The 27,996-nt window shown below is 38.2% G+C and overlaps 1 protein-coding gene across 6 annotated transcripts in view; it reads right to left on the bottom strand.

Moving 5' to 3' along the window:
- The window catches only part of DRC8 (dynein regulatory complex subunit 8), a 161,881-nt gene extending 149,228 nt beyond the window's left edge, over positions 1 to 12,653 (bottom strand). For 2 of the 6 annotated variants that reach the window (XM_077168518.1, XM_077168515.1), the window contains exon 1: positions 10,979 to 11,582. In XM_077168518.1, the coding sequence (XP_077024633.1) occupies positions 10,979 to 11,204 (226 nt within the window). In that variant the 5' untranslated portion in view covers positions 11,205 to 11,582. The other 4 variants (XM_077168520.1, XM_077168517.1, XM_077168519.1 and 1 more) reach the window with 4 other exon arrangements.
- Positions 12,654 to 27,996: the final 15,343 nt, after the last annotated feature.

The raw sequence follows: 27,996 nt of genomic DNA, 5'->3' as shown, positions 1-27,996 counted from the left end.
TCGGCCCGGGGCACCAAGCGTGGCGGGAGGGTGCCAGCTGTCGCAGCCCGGGAGAGTGCACTGTTCCCAGCCGATGGGGGAGTCACGTGTTTGGAAGGGATCCCCCGGTCACTGTTCTCCGCAGTCTGGGGATTTCCAACCCAACTATCTCAGTTGTTCCAGGAGGCCTCGTGTGGTGGGGGCACCAGCCGCCGCGGCCTAAGGGGACCGCCTGTCCAATTCTACCAGCTGGCCCAGGAAGGTGGAAGGGAGGGACTCCGGTCGCTTGCCGTCCCACCCAGGAAAGCCCGTGCCCCTTGGTGATCTCACTGGAGCTGGTTCTCCCAGATAGTCAGCCGTTCCAGGATGGGGTACGCTGTCCCTTTGATCTCCCTCATGGCTCCGGGAGCTGCTCTGTATTATCTCCACTCCCACAGTAGCTGTTCTGGAGGAGGAAAGGTGAGGGCGGCAAGGCTGTCGAGGCTGGTGGCGGAGGAGCACGATGAAGACGGGGGAAGAGGGCACCGTGGTGGTTGGAGAGCAGCCAGAGCAGGAGGGGGAGGAAGGGGGAGAAGGATGGCGGGCGGCTCGGCTGCTGCGGGGCGTGGGCGCCGCGCGGCGGGCCGGCGGAGAAAGAGAGGGGAGAAGGATGGCGGGCGGCTCGGCTGCTGCGGGGCGTGGGCGCCGCGCGGTGGGCCGGCGGAGAAAGAGAGGGGAGAAGGATGGCGGGCGGCTCGGCTGCTGCGGGGCGTGGGCGATTATCTGTCATTTTAAAACAAGGCTCGTCTTCCTTCCAGTCTGAAATAATACATGCCTCATTTCTGTCTAAGTCTTTATCAGAAGTGTCTTTAGAGTCCACATTTTACAGTCTCTTCAAAGTATTCTAGGCCTTCTCTATCAAGCTTCTCACAACTCTTCCAGAATCTTCCCCTTATCCATCTAAAAAGCCCTTCCAACATGTTTGGTATTTGCAAACTGCAGCAGCACTCCACTCCTCAGGTCCCAAAATCTGTTCTAGTTTGCTAGCTGCTGGAATGCAATATACGAGAAACAGAATGACTTTTAAAAAGGGCTTTTCTAGGGTACTGTACTGTGTTTGCCATGTGCCCTTCCAGCTGAGAGAGAAGCCCTGACTCTGTTTACCATGTACTTTCTCACTTGAGAGAGAAATCCTGAACTTCATCAGCCTTCTTGAACCAAGGCACCTTTTCCTGGATGCCTTAGATTGGACATTTTCTCGGCCTTAGAACTGTAAACTAGCAACTTATTAAATTCCCCTTTTTGAAGGCCATTCCATTTCTGGTATATTGCATTCCAGCAGCTAGTAAACTAGAACAGGTACATACATCATTTCAAACCAGCACATCTGGCTATTAGGGAAATGCAAATCAAAACCACAATGAGATATCGTCTCATACGCACCAGAATGGCCATTATCAATAAAACAGAAAACGACAAGTGCTGGAAAGGATGTGGAGAAAGAGGCACACTTAGAGACACACTTATCCACTGTTGGTGGGAATATCAAATGGTACAACTGCTGTGGAAGGCAGTTTGGCGGTTCCTCAGGAAGCTAAGTATAGAACTGCCATATGACCCAGCAATACCACCGCTAGTTATCTACTCAGAGGACATGAGGGCAAGGACCCAAATGGACATTTGCACACTAATGTTTATAGCAGCATTATTTACAATTGCGAAGAGATGGAAACAGCCAAAATATCCATTAACAGAAGAGCAGCTAAACAAGCTGTGATATATACATACAATGGAATATTATGCAGCTGTAAAACAGAATAAAGTTATGAAATATGTAACAACATGGATGGACCTTAAATACATTATGCTGAGTGAGGTTAGCCAGAAACAAAAGGATAAATACTGTATGGTCTCACTGATATAAACTGACATTAGTGAAAGAACTCAGAGAATTTCAGTTGGTAACAGAGACCATAAGGAGAAAGAAATTGGGTAATTGGAGCTGAAGGGATACAGATTGTACAACAGGACTGATTGCAAAAATTTAGAAATGCATAGCACAATACTACCTAACTGTATTACAATAATGTTACTACACTGAATGAAGTTGAATGTGAGAATGATAGAGGGAGGAGGCCTGGGGGCACAAAAGAAATCAGAAGGAAAGATAGGCAATAAAGACTGAGATGGTATAATTTAGGAATGCCTAGAGTGTATGATGATACTGATTAAATGTACAAATTTAGAAATGTTTTTCATGAGGAAGAACAAAGGAATGTCATTATTGCAGGGTGCTGAAAATAGATGCTAATTAATATTTTAAAATTTCAACTTACATGTGAGACTAAAGCAAAAAATGTTTATTTGGTATGAAATTTGTATTTTGGCTAGTGCATTTCCTAATATAACTTATGTGGACAGTTTAATTGAACACCATAGTACATGGAACCTTAAGTAGGGCATGAGATTTTTGTAGGTTTGTCCAGAGTATTGCCCTGATAAATCCCAGAGTGATCTGAACAGTGAATAAAAAAGTACTTGCAAAGTCCCTGTTCTAGTTTGCTAGCTGCTGGAATGCAATATACCAGAAACAGAAAGGCTTCTAAAAAGGGGAATTTAGTAACTTACTAGTTAACAGTTCTAAGGCTGAGAAAATGTCCCAATTAAAACAAGTCGTCTATAGAAATGTCCAATCTAAGGCATCCAGGGAAAGATATCCTGGTTCAAGAAGGCCAACGAAGTTCAGAGTTTCTCTCTCATCTGAAAAGGCACATGGTGAACACAGTCAGAGTTTCTCTCTTATCTGGAAAGGCACATGATGAACACAGTCAGGGTTCCTCTCTCATCTGGAAGGGCACATGGCGAACACAGCATCATCTGCTAGCTTCTTCTCCTGGCTTCCTGTTTTGTGAAGCTCCCCAGGAGGCATTTTCCTTCTTCATCTCCAAGGGTTGCTGGCTGGTGGACTCTGCTTCTCGTGGCTATGCCATTCTGCTTTGCTCTCTCTGAATCTCCTTCATTCTCCAAAATGTTTCCTCTTTTATAGGACTTCAGAAACTAATCAAGACCCACCCAAATGGGTGGAGACCTAATCCAGTTTAACAACCACTCTTGATCAGGTTACATCTCCAGGGAGATGATCTAATTACAAATTCAAACAAAGAGTATTGAATAGGGATTATTCTGCCTTTACAAAATGGGATTTTGATTAAAACATGGCTTTTCTAGGGGACATACACCCTTTCAAACCAGCACAGTCCCCTTGGGGGAATGGTCAGAAAGGGGGAAAATTCAGCTTCCCCAAGTGGTGAATTCTTGATATTTTCACAAGCAGTGGAGACAACCAAAGCATTGGCTAAGCCCCCAATCTTGGGGTTTGTTCATAGGAAACTTAACCCTGCAAAGGATAGGCTAAGCCTACTTTAAACTGGGCCTAAAAGTCACCCCCAAGAGAACCTCTTTTGTTGCTCAGATGTGGCCTCTCTCTCTCAGCCAACATGACAAGCAAACTCACTGCCCTTCCCCTCTCTACATGGGACATGACTCCCAGGGGTGTGGACCTTCCTGGCAACATGGGACAGAAATCCTAGAAAGAGCTGGAACTCAGCAACAAGGGATTGAGAAAACCTTCTCAGCTAAAAGGGGGAAGAGAGAAATGAGACAAAATAAAGTGTGAATGGCTGAGAGATTCCAAACAGAGTTGAGAGGTTATCCTGGAGGTTATTCTTACACATTTTTAGTTAAGGTGTAATGGAGAGGCTGGAGGGAACTGCTTGAAAATGTAGAACTGTGTTCCAGTAGCCATGGTCCTTGAAGATGATTATACAATGATATAGCTTTCGCAATGTGACTGTGTGAGTGTGAAAACCTTGTATCTCATGCTCCTTTTATCTGCTTTGACAGATGAATAAAATGTATGGGTTAAAAATAAATAAATAATAGGGGGAACAAATGTTGAAGTAAATAAAATAAATTTAATAGATTGAAATGCTGGTGATCAATGAAAGGGAGGGGGGTAGGGGGCATGATATATATGAATTTTTTTCTGTTTTCTTTCTATTTCTTTCTCTGAATTGATGTAAATGTTCCAAGAAATGCTCATGATGATGAATATAGAACTATGTGATGATATTGTGAGTTATTGATTATATATCAAGAATGGAATGACCATATGGTAAGAATGTTTGTGTTTGTATGTGGTTAAGTTTAATAAATAAATAAAAATTTTTAAAAAACCCAAAAATATAGTATACACCATGACCAAGTAGGATTTATCCCAGGTACTCAAGAATGGTTCAACATAAGAAAATCAATAAATGTAATACACCATATCAACAAATCAAAGCAGAAAAACCACATCATCTGGATTGATGCAGAAAAGGCATTTAACAAAATTCAACATGCTTTCTTGATGAAAACACTTCAAAGGATAGGAATAGGAGGGAACTTCCTCAACATGATAAGGAGAATATCTGAAAAACCCACAGCTAACATCATCCTCAATGGGGAAAGACTGAAAGCTTTCCCCATTGGAACAAGACAATGATGTCCACTGTCACCACTGTTATTCAACATTGTGTTTGAAGTTCTAGCCAGAGCAATTAGACAAGAAAAAGAACTACAAGCCAACAAAATTGGAAAGGTGGGACAGAAATCCTAGAATGAGCTGGGACTTAGCATCAACGGATTGAGAAAACCTTCTTGACCAAAAGGGGGAAGAGAAAAATGAGACAAAACAAAGTGTCAGTGGCTGAGAGATTTCAAATAGAGTCAATAGGTTATCCTGGAGGTTATTCTTATGCCTTATATAGATATCCCCTTTTTAATTTAAGGTGTATTAAAGTGGCTGGAGGGAACTGCCTGAAAATGTAGAACTGTGTTCCAGCAGCCATATTTCTTGAAAATGATTGTATAATGATATAGCTTTTATAGTGTGTGATTGTGATTATGCTCGTTTTATCTATGGTATGAACAGATAAGTAAAAAATATGGATAAAAAATAAACAAATAATAGGGAGAACAAAGGTTAAAATTAATTGAGTAGATTGAAATACTAGTGGTCAATGAAAGGGAGTGTTAAGGGGTATGACATGTATGCGGTTTTTTTGTCTTTTTTCTTTCTTCTTCTGGAGAGATGCAATGTTGAAAAAAAAATGATCATGGTGATGAATACATAACTATGTGATGATATTGTGAGTCACTGTCTACAACCATGTCAAGAATGTTTGAATGTCAAGAATGTATGTTTGTTCATTGTTTATAATAAAAATATTTTTAAAAAATGATAATTGTCTGAACTATGGTTTTACAATTATTATTTAAAGAAATTTCACCTATATGTACAGCATTTGATAGTTTTAACTTTCTAAAACAAATAGGGGAATGAATATTACCCCTATTTTACAGAGGAGGAAACTGAAGTTAAGAGAAATTAAGGAACATGCTAAGTAAAACTGAAAACAGCAGATTTGAATTTATGCTCGGGTCTAAAGAATCCATATCTATTACTGCTTTTAAAAGACAAATTATTTTATTATACTCTTAATATATATAAAACCCACAGGTTTAGAGGCTGCAAGGGTAGTTCGGCGGTAGAATTCTCATCTGCCATCCCAGGTTCAATTCCTGGCCCATGTACTTCCCAAAACAAACAAATAACAACAAAAAAAATTCAACATGCTTTTTTTTTTTTGACATAAACCATATTGAACCAAATTTAATCTTTAATGATTTTAAAAGCACTTAAGTAACATTGACACTTCTAAGATATTGCTACAAATATAATTTTTAATTTCATCATATTTGATTTGTAGAAAATTAGACTGACCCTTTATCAGGTATGTGACATTTCCTAGAAGTCTTAGTATGAAAGAAAGGCATGCCCATACGACGTGAACAGTATAGACAGGAATAAACTAAAATATGAAATTTCACCTTAAACAACTGTGGCTTCTGGCCCTACACTCCAGAAGCAGCTGTACTTTCAGATGTTCTTTCAGCTGTTTTTATGCATCCATATGCCTATATGTATATCCTTTTTATTTGTTAACACAAAGCAATCCTACAATACCTGTTGGTTTATATTTTATAATTTTCACTCAATGATATATCTTGTAGATCTTCCTGTTTATTTTTTAATGATTGCATAATATTCTATCATTCGGTGACACCCTGATTTAATTTAGCCAGTTGAGAATTAATAGATATATTTGTCGTATTCAGTTTCTTGCTGTTCTAGTTTGCTAGCTCAACATGCTTTCTTGATGAACACACTTCAAAGGATAGGAATAGAAGGGAACTTCCTCAACATGATAAAGAGAATATATGAAAAACCCACAGCTAACATCATCCTCAATGGAGAAAGACTGAAAGCTTTCCCCATTGGAACAAGACAAGGTACGCCTACCTTCTGGAAAACCTCTTCTATTGCTCATATGGGGCCTCTCTCTCTCTCTCTTTCTCACCCCAAATCGCAAAGAAAATTATTACCCTTCCCACTATATGGGCCATGATATCCAAGGGTGTGAGTCTCCCTGGCAACATGGAACATGAATCCCTGGGATGAGCCTGGCCCTGGCACCATGGGATCGACGATGCCTTCCCTGCCCAAAAGGGGGGAAAGAAATGTAACAAAATAAGGTTAAGAGTTCAAATAGAGTGGGTAGGCTAGGCTGGAAGTTACTCTTTTGCAAGCTTCAGCCAAGCACCATTCCATTAAACCTAAAGAACCCAAGGCTCTATCTGAGATCCTATAAAAGTTGTACACACTAAGTTTACTTTTCAGAAACTTTAAACCTTCCAATGGTTCCTAGACCAGATAAGCCCTGAAACCCAAATGTAAAAAAAAAAGTAATGATCTAAAACCTCAAGAGAGGAAATCTAGGGACTTTTGCCAATAGCACACCTAAAAGATGTCCAGGGACTTACTGATTGTAAACTGCACTGATGATGTAACAAATGTCGTTTGTCCCCTCTGGAAAAAAAGAAAGAAAGAAAGAAAATGCCCCTGAAAATCTAACTATCTCGGTATCATATTTCCCTGTGTTCCCTGTAGTTCTTACCCATGTATATATATAATTTTATATATTGTTTTAAGTGGCTATAGTCCAACCAGTCAATACAAAACAACTTACTTAGCATCCCCCATTTGTTGGACGTTGATTATATTCAAGTCTTCAAATATATAAATGACTTTATAATTAATGTTTTTGTATTTATTGCTTTCTTTTTCTCCTTTATAGAACAATTTTTTTCATGGAAAATGCCTGAGATTAAAGAATCAAAGCATATGACATAATTTTTCTTAGTGCAAAGTTTCAAATTGCTTTCCAAAATAAATGCACCAAAATTTTTTCATTTTGAATGCACTCAAAATTTCCATCTCATTTTCTAAATTATGAAATTTTTGACAAATTTTTATATATTAGTATAAAGATAAATTTCAGCCTAGTTTTTCTCTGACTTTCAAGAATTCTAAGTTAAGGGATGTAAATTAGGTTTCAATAAATTAGTTTCCTTCTTTAGTTAGCCTCTATTTGGATGTATTTATATTGGTCTAAAATGGGGAGACAACAATTGAAGAGAGATCCATAAATATGCACGAATGCACCATGTAGTATCAACAATTGTCAAAATTTGGATTTAACTTTTTCTTAACCCCTATATTCCATTTCAAACATCTCATAATAGCTACTAAGTCTCCAGACTCTACCAAGCTCTTTCCTTCCAACATTCAATGCCAGGCATTGTGGTAGGTGTTAGGATGTAAAGATGAATAAGAAGACCCTGTCCCCATCACAATGACATTATGAAATAGGTACAATTGCCCCCATTTTACAGTTAAGGAACCTGAGGCTCCTTAGGTTTAGCATCTTGACTGTGATCAGATAGTTAGATCTTGAAGAGGCTGGAATTCAAATTCAGGTCTTACTCCAAAGTTCACTCCTTCTCTACTATTCTACATACTACTCCATACTATCAACAGTTACTCTTTAAGGGAACTCTTTTCATAAGGTAATATTCACCTTTAATTTCTGTTTTTTACTTTATATTTCCAAATGTTGGGTTTTCAGAGGAGTGGCACAATAGACCAAAACTAAAGCAAAGCAAAAGCAAAAACAAAACTTGTAAAACCTCTTCCTTCTGGGAGGTAACAGTTGAATTGGAGACACATTAACAATTATCAAACTATGCAGAGTAACAGTGTTTCAGTACAAACAAAAACAGTAAAGCCTAGAGTGAGCTTCCAGTATCTGATGTACAAAAAGAGGTTTACTAAAAAAATGAACATACCTTTCAAAGCTCACCGGGCAGCCAAAAGTTAGAATTTTATTCCTAAGCAGTGTTTCCTAGATGTGTTTCCAATTACAAGCCAAATTATCCTTCCAGCCCCATATAATACTCTCTATGAGACAGAAAAAATAACATAAGATTTAAGGATCCAAAGAATCAAGAATTGCATTGGTTCTCTGTTTAAACAAACAAAACAGAAGGAAAAGAAAGGAAAGGGAAAAAAAAATGTTCTCCCTGAGAAAAGTTTAGGGAAAGACTAAAACTTTTCAAATACCTTTTTTCTATTTCATTTAAAATATTCTCCTTTTGGTAAAACAAATAAAATTATTTGAATTTTTAAGTTAACAATTCTAAAATTTAACTTATTTTATTTTTTAGCTAATACAACTATCACACATTTTTAATCTAGGAAAAAAAATTATACTAGGCCAAGGCACAAAATACGCTACAAATCAGCATAATAACTTCAATATACGGAAGAGTACAGAAAGGTTTTACAAGAGTATGATAGCCAGGTGGGCCACGGTGGTTCAGCAGGTAAGAATGCTTGCCTGCCATGCCCAAGGACCCGGGTTCGATTCCTGGTGCCTACCCATGTAAAAAAAAAAAAGAGTATAATAGCCCCTGTACTAAATTTAGTTCATTTTTCCTATCAATATTCTCCATACTTATATCAGTGCTAATCCCTAAATGATGAAGAGGAGCTGACTACCCAGAAACTTACTGCTCCTATATAACTGCAATATATCTCAAAATTAAGATGAACTATTTAAAACATGTTTCTATTAAGAAATTTTTAAGATACACTAGTTAATACCATGGCCCTCTGAAAAAAAAAATTGTTGACCCAGATTAAATATAAACATAAGGCTTTAGTAGTAAGGAAAAGAAAAAAAAAACAGAAATTAGCTTTATTTTATTAAATTTTATTATTTATGTTTACTTAGATATAGAATATTAAATAAAGTTAGTTATGACCTTAGTTAACACATCAACTGACTTTGATGACTTCAGATGATCTAAATTCAAAATATTTATTTAATGCATACTTCAAGGAGACACTGCTGTACATTGGGTATAACAGATCAGAAAAGGTCCTTGACCTCTTGAAACTGATAATGGATACATGCTTCAAAACTATCCTCTTTTGTTTGATTCTATGCTCATCAAGCAACTTCTGAAATATAAATTCAATCTCCCCAAAAGTTTAATACCCATAATATAGTGTATTACATTGCAGAAATCAGCTTTCTGGTAATTGTATCAACATACTCTTATTTAAATTATTAAATTATCCAGGTTTGCAAATCAGTCTTTCATGAGTTTCATTAGCTTAATTGAATTCCCAAAGCCTGATCAATTCTGCTTAGTCAAGTTAGAAGTAATTTCTGAAACTTCAAACCTGAGAATCAAATATAGGAGTGGAAAATGTCCATTCAAAGATCAATATCACCAAGTCTCTAGTTTATCCTCAGACAACATAAGATTATTTCATCATGCCCTTCAAAATGCAGTTATAGTTAATTCATAAAACTGTTAAGAATAAGTGGCATATACTATCTAACAGTGCGCCTCAAACTTTAAGGTGCATGTGGGTCACCTGCAAATATGTTAAAATGCAGACTCTGATTCACAATGCAGAGCCTGAGATTCTTCATTTCTGACAAAGTCCCACTGCTGCTGAACCTTCTGCCCACAGATTGGGTTTGAGTAGCAAGGGTACAATACCTGGCACAGTGTCTGGCACAAATGCTGCTCTACCTAGTAACCTGATCCCTCCCATTTGTATATGATTCATATTCCTCACTAAACTCACCTTTCTTGGAAGGAGGGACCAGGTCTTGTTCATCTTTGTCTCCTCCAAAGTTCTAATCTAAGCAGAATGGCTTCCATATGTTAGGAATTAAATATATGCCAGTGAATGAATGGTATCCAGCTTTTAACAGTATTACTTCTATGATTGTGTACAGAATTTTTTCTTTCTCTGAATTAATTTATTTTAAATAGGAAAACATTTTTGAAAATTGAAAAATCAGGAAAGCTCTATTTAAAAAAAGTAAAGATAGCGTAATTGGAGCATAATCCAGTGCTTTTTGATTCTCATGCTGTTCTAATCAAATCACTTTTTTAAAAAATCCATAATTAACTTAGAACATTTATCTCTTAATGATTTTTCCATTTATTATAAATAGGAACTTAGAATATATAAGAATAAATCATTCCTTTTTCTGGGGAAGGTTTAAAATTTATCTAGAAAATATCTCATACTTCTGTAAGTATAACAGCATCATAAAATTATAATTATTTTAGGAAAGGTAACATCTATTTAACAGTCCCGCATTCTCAGACTAACCATACCATGAAAAGATCAAAGAGTATTACTGTTATCAATAGGCAGATCTTTGGCACCGTTTCATTTGTTTCTCCTCTGCTGATCTGATCACCATGGCAAGGGACTAAGCATCTAGGGGTCAGTTTATTCACTTAACCTGACCTGACTTTGTTCCATGCTGAGAAAAACAGAACGCTGATATAAGTCTTCGAGCGCTCCAGAAAGGACACAAAGGTGGAATATTGTTTTCATTTCTAAGTTACCTCTACTGCTTTATCACTTTGTTTCTGCGGTGACTTTGGCAATTAATAAATATAAACACTTACTTTTAGTAGTAACTACGAGGCAACCAAGGTAACTAAGGGTCTAGTTTAAAGGTCTAGTTTTAAGTCATACCGCTGAGTGAAAACAATGTAATGTCTTGCAAATAACCTTGGATAATCAGTTTTTCCTTTCTCAGCTCTCCGGACCCGGCAGACCTTAAGCCGCCCGGCCCAGTCTGGCCCGTGCCAGCGGCGACCGCGCGCTGGGGTGGCTGTTCCCGCCACGGGACCGGGGGGGACTCTCTGCCTGCACACGGGGGTTCGTACGCGTTTCCCACGCGATTGGGCCATTTCGTCATTATTGAAATTGCTGGATTTTGATTTGCTTTTATTTATAAGACGGCAGGCATTTTCGGGGCCAGGGAGGCGCGCAGGAAGCGGCGGTGACCTCCAGGCCCTCCTCCCACGTCCTCACCACAGAGGCAAAATGGTGGCCGCAAAGCCATCCGGCTGGGCCCGGGAGGGAGTTCGGCGCGACCGAAAGGGAGCCCGTCAGATCCTGGCAGCCGGCGCCCGTCCTGCCCAGCCACCCGGTGGTGACCGAAGCCTGAGCAGCTGCTGGCGTGGCGCCTGCGGCACCGAGAACTCCGGGCAAGGCGACGTCCCCAAGAACGTGAACAAGGCCGCCATTATTGCCTTCGCCCGTCTGTCCCTCAGCCCGACAGTTGAACCGAGGCTCGGGCCTTCGAGGGAGGGGCGGAGAGGGGGAAGAGAGGGAGGAGGGAGGAGGGAGGAGGAGTGGGGAGAAGGGGGAGGCGGGGCCGAGAGTCCGCCCGGGAAGCACCCCGCGCGGGGGCGAGGGAAGCCTCCCTTGCAGAGCTGGTCGACCGGTCTTCTCAATCACCTCTTTCTCTGTGGTGGGGATACAAGATGAACGGCGAACAACCCCACTCCCCATTTGCCTGTGCACCCCGGGGTCGCAGCGGCTGCAAGGGCAGCCGCTCACCCAACGGCGCTTACCTGTGCGCTCCCTCTCCTCCGCCATCTTGTCGCGGAGTCTGTCGCCTGGGAGATGCCTAGCGTTACCCAAGGTCGTGGCGTCCTTTTCCCCGCTCCGGCCGCACGGCGAGCCGGGCCTAGAGTTCGAGTCTCTAAGAATCCCAGGGAAGGAAGCCCCCGGGGTGGGTGGGGGAGACCGGGCGCGCATCCTCTGCCCTGCCCGCCCCGAGCCTCTCGCGGAAGCCGGTGCTATCGCCCGGGCCCCAGTGCTGCGCCAACCGGCCCCTCAGCCTTTTCTCCTCTAGCGCAAGGCCTGGGCCCTGATTTTTCCGGCCTGGGGTAACTATTTGATAATTTCTCGAACCTCTCCTTTCCCTTTTTCCCGACTCATTCGGGGACATCACGCGGACACACTGCCCTCGCCCGCCCCTCCTGTTTGTAGGATGTGTGCACACGGTTTTTGCTGCAGATTTTAAATCGCAGCCGAGAGCCTGATGAAGAGGCCGCTGCCCCGGCGGGGCCGGCACCCTCCCGCCGTCCAGCCCCCTCGGCCTCCGCACTCACAGCGGGTCCACGCTGGGGAGCGGCCCCGGCGGCTGCAGTGGGGCCGCGCCACCCCAACCCTTCCCTCCGGGCTTCTCCCTTCCAGTCCTCCCCGCCCTTTCCAGAACAGGCGAGCGCACAGCCTGTGAGAACTGAAGCTAAAACGGAAAACTGGGCCGGGTGCAAGGGGAAACCAGCGCCATTAGACTATTGCTGCTAGAGAAGAGAAATAGCGCTAGAAAAACGTGTAAAAACAGGCGCAAACATTGCGTCGTCAAGGCTGCAATTCTGAAACAAAATAGGTTCTCTTAGCAACAAAAATGTGCCAGTATTACATCTTAAACTGTTCTTAGTTGTGAAATTTGAGATGACCTCCAGTGAAAGTGGCTATGGAAAAGCGTTCAATCTTGCTTTTCTGGAATTTTGCAGTTGTGTTTAACTTTTTAGTATGTTATTTTTAAGACTAAATTCACGCTACTACATTATTTTCTTCTTAAAAACGTTTTAATATGCCTAATGATGTGGCTCAAATACTTATTTTAAAACTAATGTTAAATGATACTTAGGTGTATATGCTGTACTAATGTAAATGACGTGATGAATGTAGAAGCAATTTATCAACTATTAACTAAATTTTAAGAGATAATTTGTATTTAATGCAAGATACTTCTATTTAATTATTTTATTAACACTGGTTTTATGCTCATTTTATTCTGTATCTAAAATCTTAAACTAAAACCTAAAGCAAACTGACTATATTCTTTACTAAAGTAAGGTTTTTACTATAAAAGGTATCCATGTGCGGACGGGCAACGGTGGCTCAGCAGGTAGCGGTGGCTCAGCAGGTAGCGGTGGCTCAGCAGGTAGCGTTCTCTCCTGCTATCCCCGTGTCTATCCATGCAAAAAAAAAAAAAGATAGGTATCCATGTGGTTCTATTTGAAATTGGATGGTTCGATTATCATAATATTTCTTATCAGAAGATATTTATATGAAATAAATACAATTACATATAGTGAATTCTTAACACCCAAATATAAAAGTAATTATTAGCATTGTATTAGCTAATTAATTATTAGCATGTCATTTATGTTAAATCTCACAGTCATTATGGTCTAGTTACTTGTCTTTAGACTCTCTTTCTTCATATAGATAATGAAGGGCTTTAAAATAAATGTAGAAAGTCCCAACTCTCCCACTGCAATTTAAACCCCAATTAAACTCCACTACTTACTCACTGTGCCTTTTTATATGCTGTTTGCAGTTTCCTATTTCTTAAGTACCTTTCTTCCCTCTCTTCCTTCGCCACAGTTCACCATCCCACAGACACATATTTGACCCTTCCTGGTTGTTGATCTCTTTGAAGGTTACCGCCTGGAAGTTTTCTCTATAACCTCTTCCTCTGGGGGGGCCGTACACATCTTACAGAGCCTCTCCCAATGATTTGCAATGATTTACTTATTTCCTTCTACCAAACTGTAAATGCTTCAGGCTTTATTCATCCATATATCTCTAGTTTGTAGAAAATGTTTCAATTTTTGTGTCTGAAATAATATATTTTAAAAAATTAAGACTGGAGTTGGTCTCCTCAGTGATTTTCTTCAAGACCCAGAGTCAACAGACTTATCCCAAGTAAGACATTTTTCTATTATATTTTTGTATCAGCAAACTTACTGGCTGCACATGTTAATAAAATGGAACTCATATATAAATAAAAACCAAATTATTTTAAGAGTTGAACAGATTTTCTGCAAACTCCCTGCTCAATACTTTTAAATTTGTGACTAAATCTAACACCTCAGCAAACTTTTTATTTAAATTACTCTAAACCAGATTAATTACTTCTCTGAATTCCTAAAGCACATTTCAGAAAATGCTATTTCTTTTGGTTTGGATGAGTAAAAAATATTTAATATATATTAACTCCTTCTCCTTATTAAGTTTGAAAGTGTTCTAGTTTGCTAGCTGCCAGAATGCAATATATCAGAAACAAAATGGCTTTTGAAAAGGGGAATTTAATAAGTTGCTAGTTTACAGTTCTAAGGCTGAGAAAATGTTCCAATTAAAACAAGTCTATAGAAATGTCCAATCAACGGCATCCAGGTAAAGATACCTTGGTTCAAGAAGGCCAATGAAGTTCAGGGTTTCTCTCTCAAATGAGAAGGCACATGGCGAACATAGTCAGGGTTTCTCCTCTGGAAAGGCACATGGCGAACAGGGTCATTTGCTAGCTTCTCTCCTGGCTTCCTGTTTCATGAAGCTCCCCAGGAGGAGTTTTCCTTCTTCATCTCCAAAGGTCGCCGGCTGGTAAACTCTCTTCTTTGTGGTGTTGCAGCATTCTCTGCTCTCTCTGAATCTCCTGGCTTTCGCTCTTGTTGTTCTCTTTTATAGGATTCCAGTAAACTAATCAAGACCCACCCAGATGGGTGGAGACACGCGTCCACCAAATCCAGTTTAACAAACACTCTTGATTAAATCACATCTCCAGGGAGATGATCTAATTACAGTTTCAAACATACAATACCGAATAGGGATTAGAAGAAAACGTCTGCCTTGACAAAATGGGATTAGGATTTAAAACATGGCTATTCTAGGGTACATACATCATTTCAAACCAGCACAGAAGGCAAGAACCTAGTCTTATAAACGCAGCGTAATTGGGGGCACATAATAGCTGCTTAATAATACTTTTGAACTGACTGTGATTAGCTGATTAGAGATCATCATTCTGGAAACCTTTCCAGAAGGTGAAAATGGTTATCCAAATAACAAATGCTCACAATGCCAGTGAATAAATGATCTGTACAATGTCATTATTTGACTTGATTTTACACTTTTTTTGGTTGTGGAAACCTGACTCTCTTGATATATTATACTTTTAATTCTTTTTAAATGATCATTAGCTTGTTTTAGACAATGGTGAACTAGAATCTTTTCTTTCATGTGATTTTTGTTTCTGTACTATAGCTTGAGTAACTTTGCAATTTTGTGTACTGCTAAAGCATTTTTCCCCCTAAGAATCTCACAGTAATTTTCAGAAACTAAGAAACAGAGATATTTTTGATCCTTCTCATGGATACTATATAAGCTTAAAAGAGTATAGTTTTAGACAGTGATACTTATTTGATTATTCCATAGGACCAGGTGGACATGTACAGGTTATGTCCTTATGTCCTTTTCTTTTTCTTTTCTTTCTTTTTTTTTTTATTTGTATGCATGTGGCAAGAATCAAACCCAGGTCTCCAGCATGGTAGGTTATGTCCTTTGCATGCCTGAATTTATAGTGGATTAAATCTATTCAGACAGGCTTTAGCACCATGCCCTGGAGGGATGCAGAAAATATTTATTCTGAAATGCAATTGATTCCATTATTTAAGATGTGGATGAAATAGAAAGGGCAAGTGATGTGAATAATGCGAAATGATAGTCCCAAAATTCTTACAGCATGTCTACTTTCCTAGCATGGGGATAATAGAAATCTCCCTGGAGTATGAATAATTAAAAAACCAAAAACTGGGTTTTTCTTGGGCATTGCTATTTACTGACCTCATAATCCCAGGCATGTAATCTCTTTAAAATTTAGTTGACTCAGAAAAATAAAACTAACAATAACCAAAATCCCTATCTTAGAGTTTTCCTGAGACTCAATATATGTAAGCTAAAGTTTAAAAAAGTTAAAAGAACCTGAAAGGACGTCAGCTGCCTTTGAGGGAAATAACCCCCAGCTCCGCTTAGAGTGGAGACCCCAACCATTGTTCTGAGATTGAATTTCCCCTCCGAGAACTTTATTCTTCCTGTGCTTCAGCTACACAACTGGAGGTGGTTTGACTCCAGGGATTGTACTCTTAATTACTAAAATTTACTGCTGCTTAAGTGATATCATCCAAGTTACATGATATGCTGTACTTGTCTTCAGTTTATGGCCCCTTTCTGGTTTCTACTTTGCCTTTTTTAAAATCTTATCAAGATCAATGCACAACTATATGATAATATTGTGAACCACTGATTGTACACTTTGCATGATTACATGGTACGTGAATATATAATATATATCAATAAAAAAAGAATTAAAAAAAGGAGAAAGTGAAATTATTAAAGAGAAGATAGAATTTAACAAATGAGTGTGACTCCTGAATCATATTGATATTTCTTTTAGTCTCCAGTGTCTTGGAGCAGCTAGAAGGGAAAACCTAAACTTGTGGAACTGTAAACCATACCAAACTCTGAAATCTATTCTATAATTAATTGTTGTGGGCTGCTTTGAAATTTATTGCTTTTTTGTATATATGTTATTTTTCACAATTAAAAAAAAAACTTTATCAAGCAGGCCTGGTCTTAAGCATATCTAGATTCCTTGAGCTCTAGGCACAGGAAAATGAGAGGGAGGAAGTTTCCTCTCTGGTCTAAAATTCCAGTTCCCTAAATGAGGATATATATCCCTTCCCTGGATAAGTAACCTCAAAAGTGTCCACTCTTTCCAGAAAGACACTATCCCTACCCAAAAATGAATAGTCTTACCTGTGATCTCCAAAGGAAAACCCTGTCAGAACACAACAGAGTGAGGGTGTGCTTTCATTACAGAGATATAATAATAAAAATAGTTCTTTAGTTGTGTTAAATACTTATATTTAAATACTATATATATATATATTTAAGTAGTCTCTATATAATCAGATTTAATCCCTATGAAGCTGATACTAGTATTCCCATTTTATAGAGGAAAAAACTAAATTTTCACATAATTGGCTTAAGGTCACAGCTAGTATGAGGACTGGTTAGGAATAGAGTTCTGATTCCAGAGCCACTGTGTTATATGCCTTCTTTATAAATATATCATTATGTCCCAATTAGTAACCAGGATATTTAGAAAAGAAAAAGGCAAAAAATGGTTTAGCATGCACCCCACACACACATTTTTTTTTTAACTGCTTTAATACAAAACCAAAGCAATTGACAGAGATTATCTTAGAGACTTTGTCATTGTCTGGATTGACAAAGAGTTCAACTAAAGGCCTGGCTGGATGCCTGCTTTTGGATAGCAGGAAAGAACGGAATACTCACTGCTCTACTATGACCTGGTGGTTTGCTTACCTTCCTTCTCTTTCCTGTTCACCTTCCTGGATTGAGGCGTGGATTGAGGTTTCAGGCCTCATAATAACAAGGGAAATTCTTGGTTTTGGACAAGAGCATTTAAGTGACAGGGGTCCTTTGGACTTTTCAGGGAGACCAGAACAGAAGCCAGGACTAGCTAGCTCTGTAGGCTGCTTGGAAGTAAATCTTGCGTGTAACCACAACTCTTAAAGCATTTGGAAAAATCACACCCCTGGCCTCGTTTTTCTCAAAAACACACTTCTTTATGTTTCTCTTGAAAAACACATGTTGAGTATGAGACCAATGACAGAGAGGTTTATTATGTCTAGAACCTAAATTTTCTATAACACACAAATCTAAATCAACCTGTCTGGATAGCTCATTTAAACAACCCAAGTTCCTAGAGTCCAGAACAGGAAGGAGGCCTTGTGATTCTGTACAGCTTAATGTAATACCTGGATACATCCCAAACTATCGTGGGCTGATAATTAAAAGTTATTGATAGTGGGCGGGCTATAGTGGCTTAGCAGGCAGAGTTCTCACCTGCCATGCTGGAGACCCGGGTTCGATTCCCAGTGCCTGCCCATGATTAAAAAAAAAAGGTATTGGTGATGTCCCTTGAGGGTCCAAAGGGGGGAATATATATATATAGAACTCTTAAATTTTCCCATGTGGGAAACCCTGTACTCTCTCAACCTTGAAGACTCCCAAGAAAATAAGCCAAGCCCTTGATTTTGAGGCTTGCCCTTATGATCCTTATTTTTGTAGTGGTGAAGCTAGGACTACCTATAACAAGGCCTAAGAGCTGCTTCTGGGAAACCTCTTTTGTTGCTCAGATGTGGCCAACTCTGCAAGGAAAATCATTATCCCTCCCCCTATGTGGGACATGACATCCAGGGGTGAAAGTCTTTCTGACAGTGTGGCCCGTGACTCCCTGGATTGAGTCTGACCCTGGCACCATGTGATTAGCAATGCTTTCTGAACCAAAAGGGGGAATAGATGTATAATAAAACAAGGCATCAATGGCCAAGAGAGATTAAATGGAGTCAAGAGGCTATTCTGGAGGCTACTGTTATGCAAGCTTGAATTAGATAGTGCTGATTGTCTTGGTTTGCTAAATCCCAATCAACATCAGTCCTGCTGATGCTTAAGAACACTAGGGGCTCAAACTGAGACTCTATAAAGGTTTCATGCACTAGGTTTGCCTTCCTGGAACATATATATCCCAGAAGTTTCCTAGGTCAGATAAATCCTGAAACTCAGAGGGACCAACCTCTCCAAGATTATCAATTAATTTCATCCTCCTATCCTTTAGTGTAGACATCCCTTCTCAAACATGAAAAAGTCAGAATGGGTATTGTCCAATAATCCCTATAGATTAGGAGCAGGATTAAAGGAGAATAGGAAAATATAACAGAAATGGGACTTAACAAATGAGAATGGCTGCTGAATCACTATATTAATATTCCTTCTAGCCTCCAAATTCCTTCTTTCAGCTAGAAAGAAAAATCTGAGTTGGTAGAATGGTAGCCTGTGAGAAACTCTGAGATCTGTAATTACTTGTCGAAGTGCGTTTTGAAAATTATTGCTTTTTTCTTTCTTTGCTTTATATATATGCTATATTTTACAATAAAAAAGTTAAAAAAAAAAAAACATGTTGGCACAGCAAGTCGTAATCTAATTCATTATTTCCACATTTCTTGTCCTAAGCATCACATTTCAGGGACACACATTGCTAAGCAACTTTTGGTGAGTCTCTGCTCTTTATTCATTTACCAGACGCCCTTAAAGTTGAAGGGTGGTAGCTAACCCAGAGATTCAATAAATGTGTATGATTGTTCACTTAACCTCTTCCCACTAAGGAGAAAAGTGCAGAATTATGCTGCTAATTGACTTTGGAATTTTGGGGAGTTCCAGCTTCAAAATTTCATCTTTGGAATTATGTTAATGTTAACATAATTAACATTAATCAATTATGTTAACATTTATATTAGGAGATACTTCTGTAGAAATGAACATGTCTATGGTCTTAGGAGGTAAATAAACCCAGTATTGAATCTCAGTCCATTACTCATTATTTATATGATTTGGGACATGTTACTTCTCTGGAACCACAGTTTCCCCACCTGTAAAATGGAGATAAGGAAAATTGCCAAGAGATGGTCTGACAGCAGTTGACCAATTTGCACATGCAAACAACCTGTAGTTCTCCCTGACTTCTGACCTGATTTAATTTTTTTGAACTATGTCTGTAAGACGTTTTCATGATTCTTACACCTATTTGGAGCATTTGCTTGTTCTAGGAAATATGCCAAGTATTTTACATGGAATATGTTCATCACCATAACCCTGTAAGAAAGATACTAATATGATTCCCATTTTAAAGATGAGGAAGACAACAGTTAAGATTCCAAAACAGTGTCTCTGAGAGGAAAACTGGCTTTTCTACTGCTTAGCTCCAAGGCCTCTTTTGAAGTTCTGCTTCACAATCTCACTCTGAATTTTTCTTTTCCTCCCTGTATTAAGACCCAGGGACTCAGCCTGTCCGATGTCCATCTACTGGGGTGAGTGGGCAGAGAGGAACTGAGGCTGTGAAGGGAGTTGGGCAGTCCAGTCGCTCCAGTTTCCACCTTCCTTGCTACCTTTGAATACAAACCACATAGACATTTTTTAAAACTATTTTTAAGAATTTTACTGCTAATCTATGGGGGAAAAAGATAAAAGTAACTAGTGGATATATTATAAAGATCCTGGGATCTTACAAAATTTATACAGACATCATCCCTGATTCATAAAAGTTTTTGACTCTCTGAGATTATAAGAGGATGTGCCTAATAACATGTGACTCTTCCATAACCCTACCACACCAATCCTTACAGTATTATAATTGATTTTCCTTTCCCAGAATTTTCAGATTAATGGTAGTCCCTCAGGCTCTTATAAGATAGTGGAAAAATAGCCTGGGGAATAAATAGTTACACAGATATATGGATATATGGCAATTTTAAATACTGTAAATAACAGATACAAAAAAGTACACTTTTAATATTATTTTGTATCACAGACAATGCCAATATCATTTGCACCTTTAGAATTGAGCAGAAAATGATTCAGTGCTGTGCTTCACCTTGACTGTTTAGGCCTGGCCTGTGAGTCTGGTCACTTACCCTGATGAACACTTAGTAAAATAACTGTGAATAACAATCAGCTGTGACTGAACAGTCTTGTAAGTTAGCTTCTAACTTTTTTTTTTTTAACATGGGCAGGCACTGGAAATTGAACCCGGGTCTCCGGCATGGCAGGTGAGAACTCTACCTGCTGAGCCACTGTGGCCCACCCAGCTTCTAACTTTTTAATAGAGTTCCACATTACCCCAGAACAAGGCTCTGCCACCTGGTCCCCAACAGAGAACATCACTAAACCAAACTATATGAACAGACAATACATACGCAGACTAAAAAAAAAAATCTTCACAGGTTTTGCTGGGGTTTTCTTCATATTTTCCTTTTTTGTTCTTCAGATCATCTATATTTTCAAGAAGTCAAAGGAAAGTGTAAGGTTGGACGCGAATGGTGGTGACAGGAGAGAGAGGTTAGAAAAAGAAGTTATTTTTAGCAAGATTTGGCTAGGAAGGGAAACATGGTGTTGAAAAGAGTTCAGTTATGCCAGAGCGTGGTTGCTGGGAGCAGTGAAGCCAAGGGAAAACTGGTGAAATGATGAAACATTTATGTAATTCTCTAACCCCTTTAATTTTTTCTTACACATTCACAATCCTTTCTCCCAGAGTAATGAAAGTAAGGGAGCTCTTGTTTATTTTAGACTCCTTATCCATTCCTGGAGAAGAAAGATTCACTCAGTATTCAGAAAATATTTATAAAGTGCCTAATCTGTACAGGGACAGTCTGTTAGGGACAACAGGGAACACACAAACGTGACAGCTGATATTTTTAGAGGTGGTAGTTTTAAGGTAGCAGAGTTTTGGTTTGTTTGTATTTTGCTTTTTTTTTATTTTTTGTCACATCACTTTTTGTCCCAGAGTTCATTAAGTTAATGACCTATAAAATGAAAATACCACCAAACCTTCTTTTATCTCCAAAAGGTAGAGAATCCATACCATACCATTACTGTGGGCAAGACTTACCCAATAAAGGTTTGCTTCTAAAATATGTGAAAATTATCAACTGGCAATCCAGTTAAGATTCCAGACAGCTTCTCTGAGAGGAAAAATGCCTTTTCTACTGCTCAGCTCCAAGACCTCTTTTGAAGTCCTACTTCACAATCTCACTCTGGATTTTTCTTTTCCTCCCTGTAGTAAGTAAGACCCATGGATTCAGCCTGTTCAATGTCATCTATTGGGGTGAGTGGGCAGAGAGGAACCACCATAAAAGTATATCATTAGGGGGTTGCAAGGGTAGTTCAGTGGTAGAATTCTCGCCTGCCACGCAGGAGACCTGGGTTCAATTCCCAGTCCATGCACTTCCCAAAAAACAAACAAACAAGCAAAACAAATAAACAAAATTCAACAATGGTGCTGCAATAACAGGATATCAAACTGCAAAAAGAATGAAATGTGACCCCGCCATATAGCATACAAAAAAAAAAAAAAAGAAAGAAAGAAAGTATATCATCAGACTAATGGTATCTTTTTCTAGGAGATAAATGAGAGGTTATACCTATTTGTAAAGAAGCAAAGAATTACAAGTTTAAGCAATTTGGTTTAAGTCTGTCCACTAAGTTGTTTTTCTTTCACTGCCTTGGGGGTTCTCAAGGCCTTTGAATTCATAGACTTTTAACTAAATAGAACATTAACTAGAAATTTACTATTAATTATGGTTTCTCTCACAGACAGTGCCATGTATTTGCCCTAATAATACAACAATGTTTTGCATCAGGAGGAAAAGGTACAACCAAGAATTTAATAAATACTTTGAAAATTAATGCTCAACAGAAAACATTGCCTGAATAATCATAGTAACTTTGCTATACAGAGATAAGTCTTATATATCTTCTTCTTCTTTGAAATGGGAATGCCCAAAGGACTGTGCCATGTCTTTCTTCGTATTAACTATTTTTAAATGAATATTCACTAGAACAAGGTACAGCATAATGGGAGAGCCAGGGCCCTAGAACTCAGAATTTTATTTCTAATTTTGCTCTGATGTCATTTAGTAATGTTAGTCCTCTGTGCCTCCGTTTCCTTAAATGGGCATATTTTTACCACTTGATAAAACTTATACTCTGAAATCTCAGGATGATAATCGTTGTGTAGAGTTTTGGCTTTATATAGTGGTCTTTTCCATTAAGTATCATTTATTTAATAGCAACACTAATATTATTTAAACAACAAACATGTTAAATAGGGTCACTATCTTGACAGTGTTAAAGACAAATTTCATACCCAAACTAGGGCCTATATACCTATTTACTATTCAAGTCTGTTGTACACTCATCTCTGCACAATTCATAAGAAGGCTGAATTGTCCAACCTGAAGCTATCCTGGCTCTTAAACCTTCTCAGTAGTCCTCAGTAAAATATTTCTGCCAAAATAAAGTGGATGGGAAAGTTCTTGGCTAAATATAATCTCAACATTAAACAGGACTATGCCGCCATACCATTCTTTTTTTTTTTTTTTTTAATCTTTTTTTTTTTACATTCGTAGTTTTTTTTTTTATTAATTAAAAAAAGAATTAACAAAACAATTAGAAATCATTCCAATCTACATGTACAATCAGTAATTCTTAATAACATCACATAGTTGCATATTCATCATTTCTTAGTACATTTGCATCGATTTAGAAAAAGAAATAAAAAGACAACAGAATAAGAATTAAAACAATAATAGAAAGAAAAAAAAACAAAACAAAAAAAACCTATACCTCACATGCAGCTTCATTCAGTATTTTAACATAATTGCATTACAATTGGGTAGTATTGTGCTGTCCATTTCTGAGTTTTTATATCCAGTCCCGTTGTACAGTCTGTATCCCTTCAGCTCCAATTATCCCTTATCTTTTTTTTTTTTTAATTAACGGAAAAAAAGAAATTAACCCAACATTTAGAGATCATACCATTCTACATATGCAATCATTAATTCTTAACATCATCACATAGATGCATGATCATCATTTCTTAGTACATATGCATTGGTTTAGAAGAACTAGCAACATAACCGAAAAAGATATAGAATGTTAGTATAGAGAAAAAAATAAAAGTAATAATAGTAAAATCAAAACAAAACAAAACAAAACAAAACAAAAACCTATAGCTCAGATGCAGCTTCATTCAGTGTTTTAACATGATTACTTTACGATTAGGTATTATTGTGCTGTCCATTTTTGAGTTTTTGTATCTAGTCCTGTTACACCGTCTGTATCCCTTCAACTCCAATTGGCCATTATCTTACCCTGTTTCTACCTCCTGCTGGACTCTGTTATCAAGGACATATTCCAAATTTATTCTCGAATGTCTGTTCACATCAGTGGGACCATACAGTATTTGTCCTTTAGTTTTTGGCTAGACTCACTCAGCATAATGTTCTCTAGGTCCATCCATGTTATTACATGCTTCATAAGTTTATCCTGTCTTAAAGCTGCATAATATTCCATCGTATGTATATACCACAGTTTGTTTAGCCACTCTTCTGTTGATGGAGATTTCGGCTGTTTCCATCTCTTTGCAATTGTAAATAATGCTGCTATAAACATTGGTGTGCAAATGTCCGTTTGTGTCTTTGCCCTTAAGTCCTTTGAGTATATTCCCAGCAATGGTATTGCTGGGTCGTATGGCAATTCTATATTCAGCTTTTTGAGGAACCGCCAAACTGCCTTCCACAGTGGTTGCACCATTTGACATTCCCACCAACAGTGGATAAGTGTGCCTCTTTCTCCGCATCCTCTCCAGCACTTGTCATTTTCTGTTTTGTTGATAATGGCCATTCTGGTGGGTGTGAGATGATATCTCATTGTGGTTTTGATTTGCATTTCTCTAATGGCCAGGGACATTGAGCATCTCTTCATGTGCCTTTTGCATACCATTCTTTTTAATCTATAATATTTAAATCATTGGAGACAGCTGTTGCTTTGTCAAATAAGAAAATAAGTATTCTTGTGGCTTTAAGAAGCGATTGGACTATTAGCTACTGACAGAAGTACTTTGGCATCATTTACACCCAGACAAAAATTATTTTATTTGGTAGGAATTCACATATTTAAATAGCTATTCAGCTAGTTGGGGGCACAATTTACAACCAACTATGATGACGAAAGCATTAAACTTGTAACACTAATATAGACTTAGTTTCCACGCCTAACTCTTCCCTTGGTTGGTGACTTTGGCTGAGACTTTTCACCTCTGTGGGACTCTGCATTGGCTTAGAAATTCTAAGAGTCCTTTTCAGTTCAAAATTTTGTTAATTGATTAATTCCTTGTTTCCCAAAAGGACTGGGAGATTATTTTAGGTGAGTCACACATTTTTGTTTTTCTATTTATCTAAATAGTTCTGTTTTGACTTCAACTAGAGATATGAATGAAGCTGATCTGGATAGGACTAAGGTAAATCAGAATAGTGGATAAAGGATGATATGGTCCATATTTTAAAACTTCCATATGAGACCAAAGGAAGGGATGTTTATTTGGTACAAAATTTATATTTTGGGTAGTGCATTTCCTAACTTAACTTGTTTATTTGGACACCATAATTACATGGAATTTTGAATAGGGCATAAGATCTGGTTGGTTTGTATAGGTTAGTGTAATGCCCTAATATATCTCAAAGTAATTTGGACAGAGAATAAAAAAGTATTTGCAAAGTCCCCTTGGGGGACTCAGGAGAAAGGAGGAAATATTCAACTTCCCCATCTGGGGAAGTCCTGATATACTCACAAGCAGTGGGGACAACCAATTCAGCAGCATGAGTCCTTGCTCTTGGATTTTGACCCTATGAAACTAATTCCTGAGAAGGAGAAGCTAAGCCAACTTAAAACTATGCCTAAAGATCAACCCCAGAGAACCTCTTTTGTTGCTCAGATGTGGCCTCTCTCTCTCTCTCTAAGCCAACTCAGCAGGTGAACTCACTGCCCTCCCCTCTATCTGAGACATGGCTCCCAGGGGTGTAAATTTCCCTGGAAACGTGGGATAGGACTCCCAGGATGAGTTGGGATCCAGCATCAAGGGATTGAGAAAGACTTCTTGACCAAAAGGGGGAAGAGAGAAATGAGACAAAATAAAATCTCAGTGACTGAGAGATTTCAAACAGAGTTGAAAGGTTATCATGGAGGTTATTCTTACACATTATATATGTGTATATATATATATATATATATATATATATCCCTTTTTAGTTTATGGTATATTGGAGTGACTGAAGGGAAGTACCTGAAACTGTAAAGCTGTATTCCAGTAGCCTTGTTTCCTAAAGATGATTGTATGCTGATACAGCTTTTGCATTGTGACTGTGTGATTGTGAAAACCTTGTGTCTGCTGCTCCTTTTAACTAGGGTATAGACAGATGAGTAAAAAATAGACAAATAATAGGGGGAACAAAGTTTAAAATAAATTGAGTACATTGAAATACTCAATGAGAGGAAGGTATAAGTGGCATGGAGTATATGAGATTTTTCTTTTTTCCTTTTTGTGTCTTTTGCTGGAGAGATGCAAATGTTCAAAAAAATGATCATGGTGATGAATACACAACTATGTGATGATATTGTGAGCCACTGATTGTACACCATGTATAGAATGTTTGTATGTCAAAAATATTTGTATGTTTGTTTGTTGCAGACAATACAAAATTTTTTTAAAGGAAAAATAAATAAATAAATAATAGGAGGGGATAAGGGGTAAGAAAGAAATGGGTAGATTGAAATGCTAGTGGTCAATGAGAGGGAGGGTAAGGGGTCTGGGATGTATAAGTTTTTCTTTTTATTTCTTTTTCTGGAGTAATGCAAATGTTCTAAAAATGATCATGGTGATGAATACACAACTTTGTGATGACATTGTGAGCTATTAATTGTATACTATGGATGGACTGTATAGTGTACAAAAATTTCTCAATAACAACATTTTCAAAAATAAAATAAAATAAGTGGTTCTGTTTTGATTTTAAACTGTAATAAAAAATCTAGCACTTCAAATACATGATTTCACAAATATTGCTTAAGATAAGACTAAATTTTTTTTTAACATGGAAAGGCACCGGGAATCAAACCTGGGTCCTCTGGCATGGCAGGAAAGCATTCTTGCATGCTGAGCCACCATGGCCTGCCTGATAAGACTAAATTTTACTAAAATTTTCTCATTATGTCAAATTTAAGAAAATGTGTCTATTAGTACAAGTAAATGGATACGACAAAAAAAAAAATGGAACTAAAGAATAACTGAGTAAAGTTTAGGAAACACTGGATTAATTAATGCGTTGATCCATCCAAGAAATAGTGTCAAACAGTCTGTGTCCTAGCACTCTTCTCTTTAATCTGTACCCTTTACTCTAAATAATTTGGCTCATGAACAAATAAGCCTAGTGAACAAGTACTTGTTTTAGGGAGATGATAGTTCATTAAGAAAAGAACCATATTAAAGAAATGTCCAGAGGTTAGGGAGCATAGAGCAAGGAAAATTAAATTTGATTCCAAAATACCTTCAACATTTTTAGGAATTAGGCAAAATCTATAGGGCCAATTCATGAATAAAGAAACAAGCTGCCTAAGTCCATATCAGAATTTTTTAGGCTATAACAATTTTCTTATATTAGATGGCATGTAATTTAACATATTAATGATGAACTTATCCCAGTGTTTGATTTAATTCATAGCTCTTTCCTAAGTAAAATGCTGTAATGATTCCATTGGCAGCCAGACCTAATCCCCACAGCACCAACATAAACTGCCCTTCCATCTGGAAAGACAGTAGAAATTCACTCTCATTTGATGTGATCTTTGTTTCCATCCACTTCTGGTATCTTAAGCATGTGGCTCTTTCTTAACTTGCAGCATGTAAGACCAAAAGAAGCAATGGATCTTATCCATCTTTGTAATCCATGTCCCTTTGCCTGATGCCTAAAACAAGTATTTGTTGAACCAAAAAATTAAATACTTAAATGAATAAACCTGATACACTTCTGCTAAAGATCCATTTAAGATATCAGCCATTTGAAAGTTTTCCATCTATTTTTCTAGATTTTTTATGTCCTACCCACCTAAGTAAGAATCAGAGGGCAAAGAATTTGGGGCATGTATCTCAGTTCTGCACCATGCATTACAATATAGCATTCTAGCCCCTCAGCTCTTTCAGAGAGTGGACAGAAGGAGCCTCAACTGAACAATTACTGTTGCAGTGTGCGAAACTGACATTGAAGATTCCTGCTATTCCATGAAATGCCCTGTATTCAAAAACTCATTTAATAACCTCCTACTTGAATCTGAATAATCTTCGATGATGAAGGTTTATTGTCCTTTTGTCAGAAAGTAAAGTCTTTTTTTTTTTTGTCCTAGCTCTTGGGAAAATCAGTCCTTGATTATAATAA

Source organism: Tamandua tetradactyla, chromosome 7, assembly GCF_023851605.1.
Source record: "Tamandua tetradactyla isolate mTamTet1 chromosome 7, mTamTet1.pri, whole genome shotgun sequence".
Taxonomy (NCBI): Eukaryota; Metazoa; Chordata; class Mammalia; order Pilosa; family Myrmecophagidae; genus Tamandua; species Tamandua tetradactyla.
This window is presented reverse-complemented; position numbering and strand designations above follow the sequence as displayed.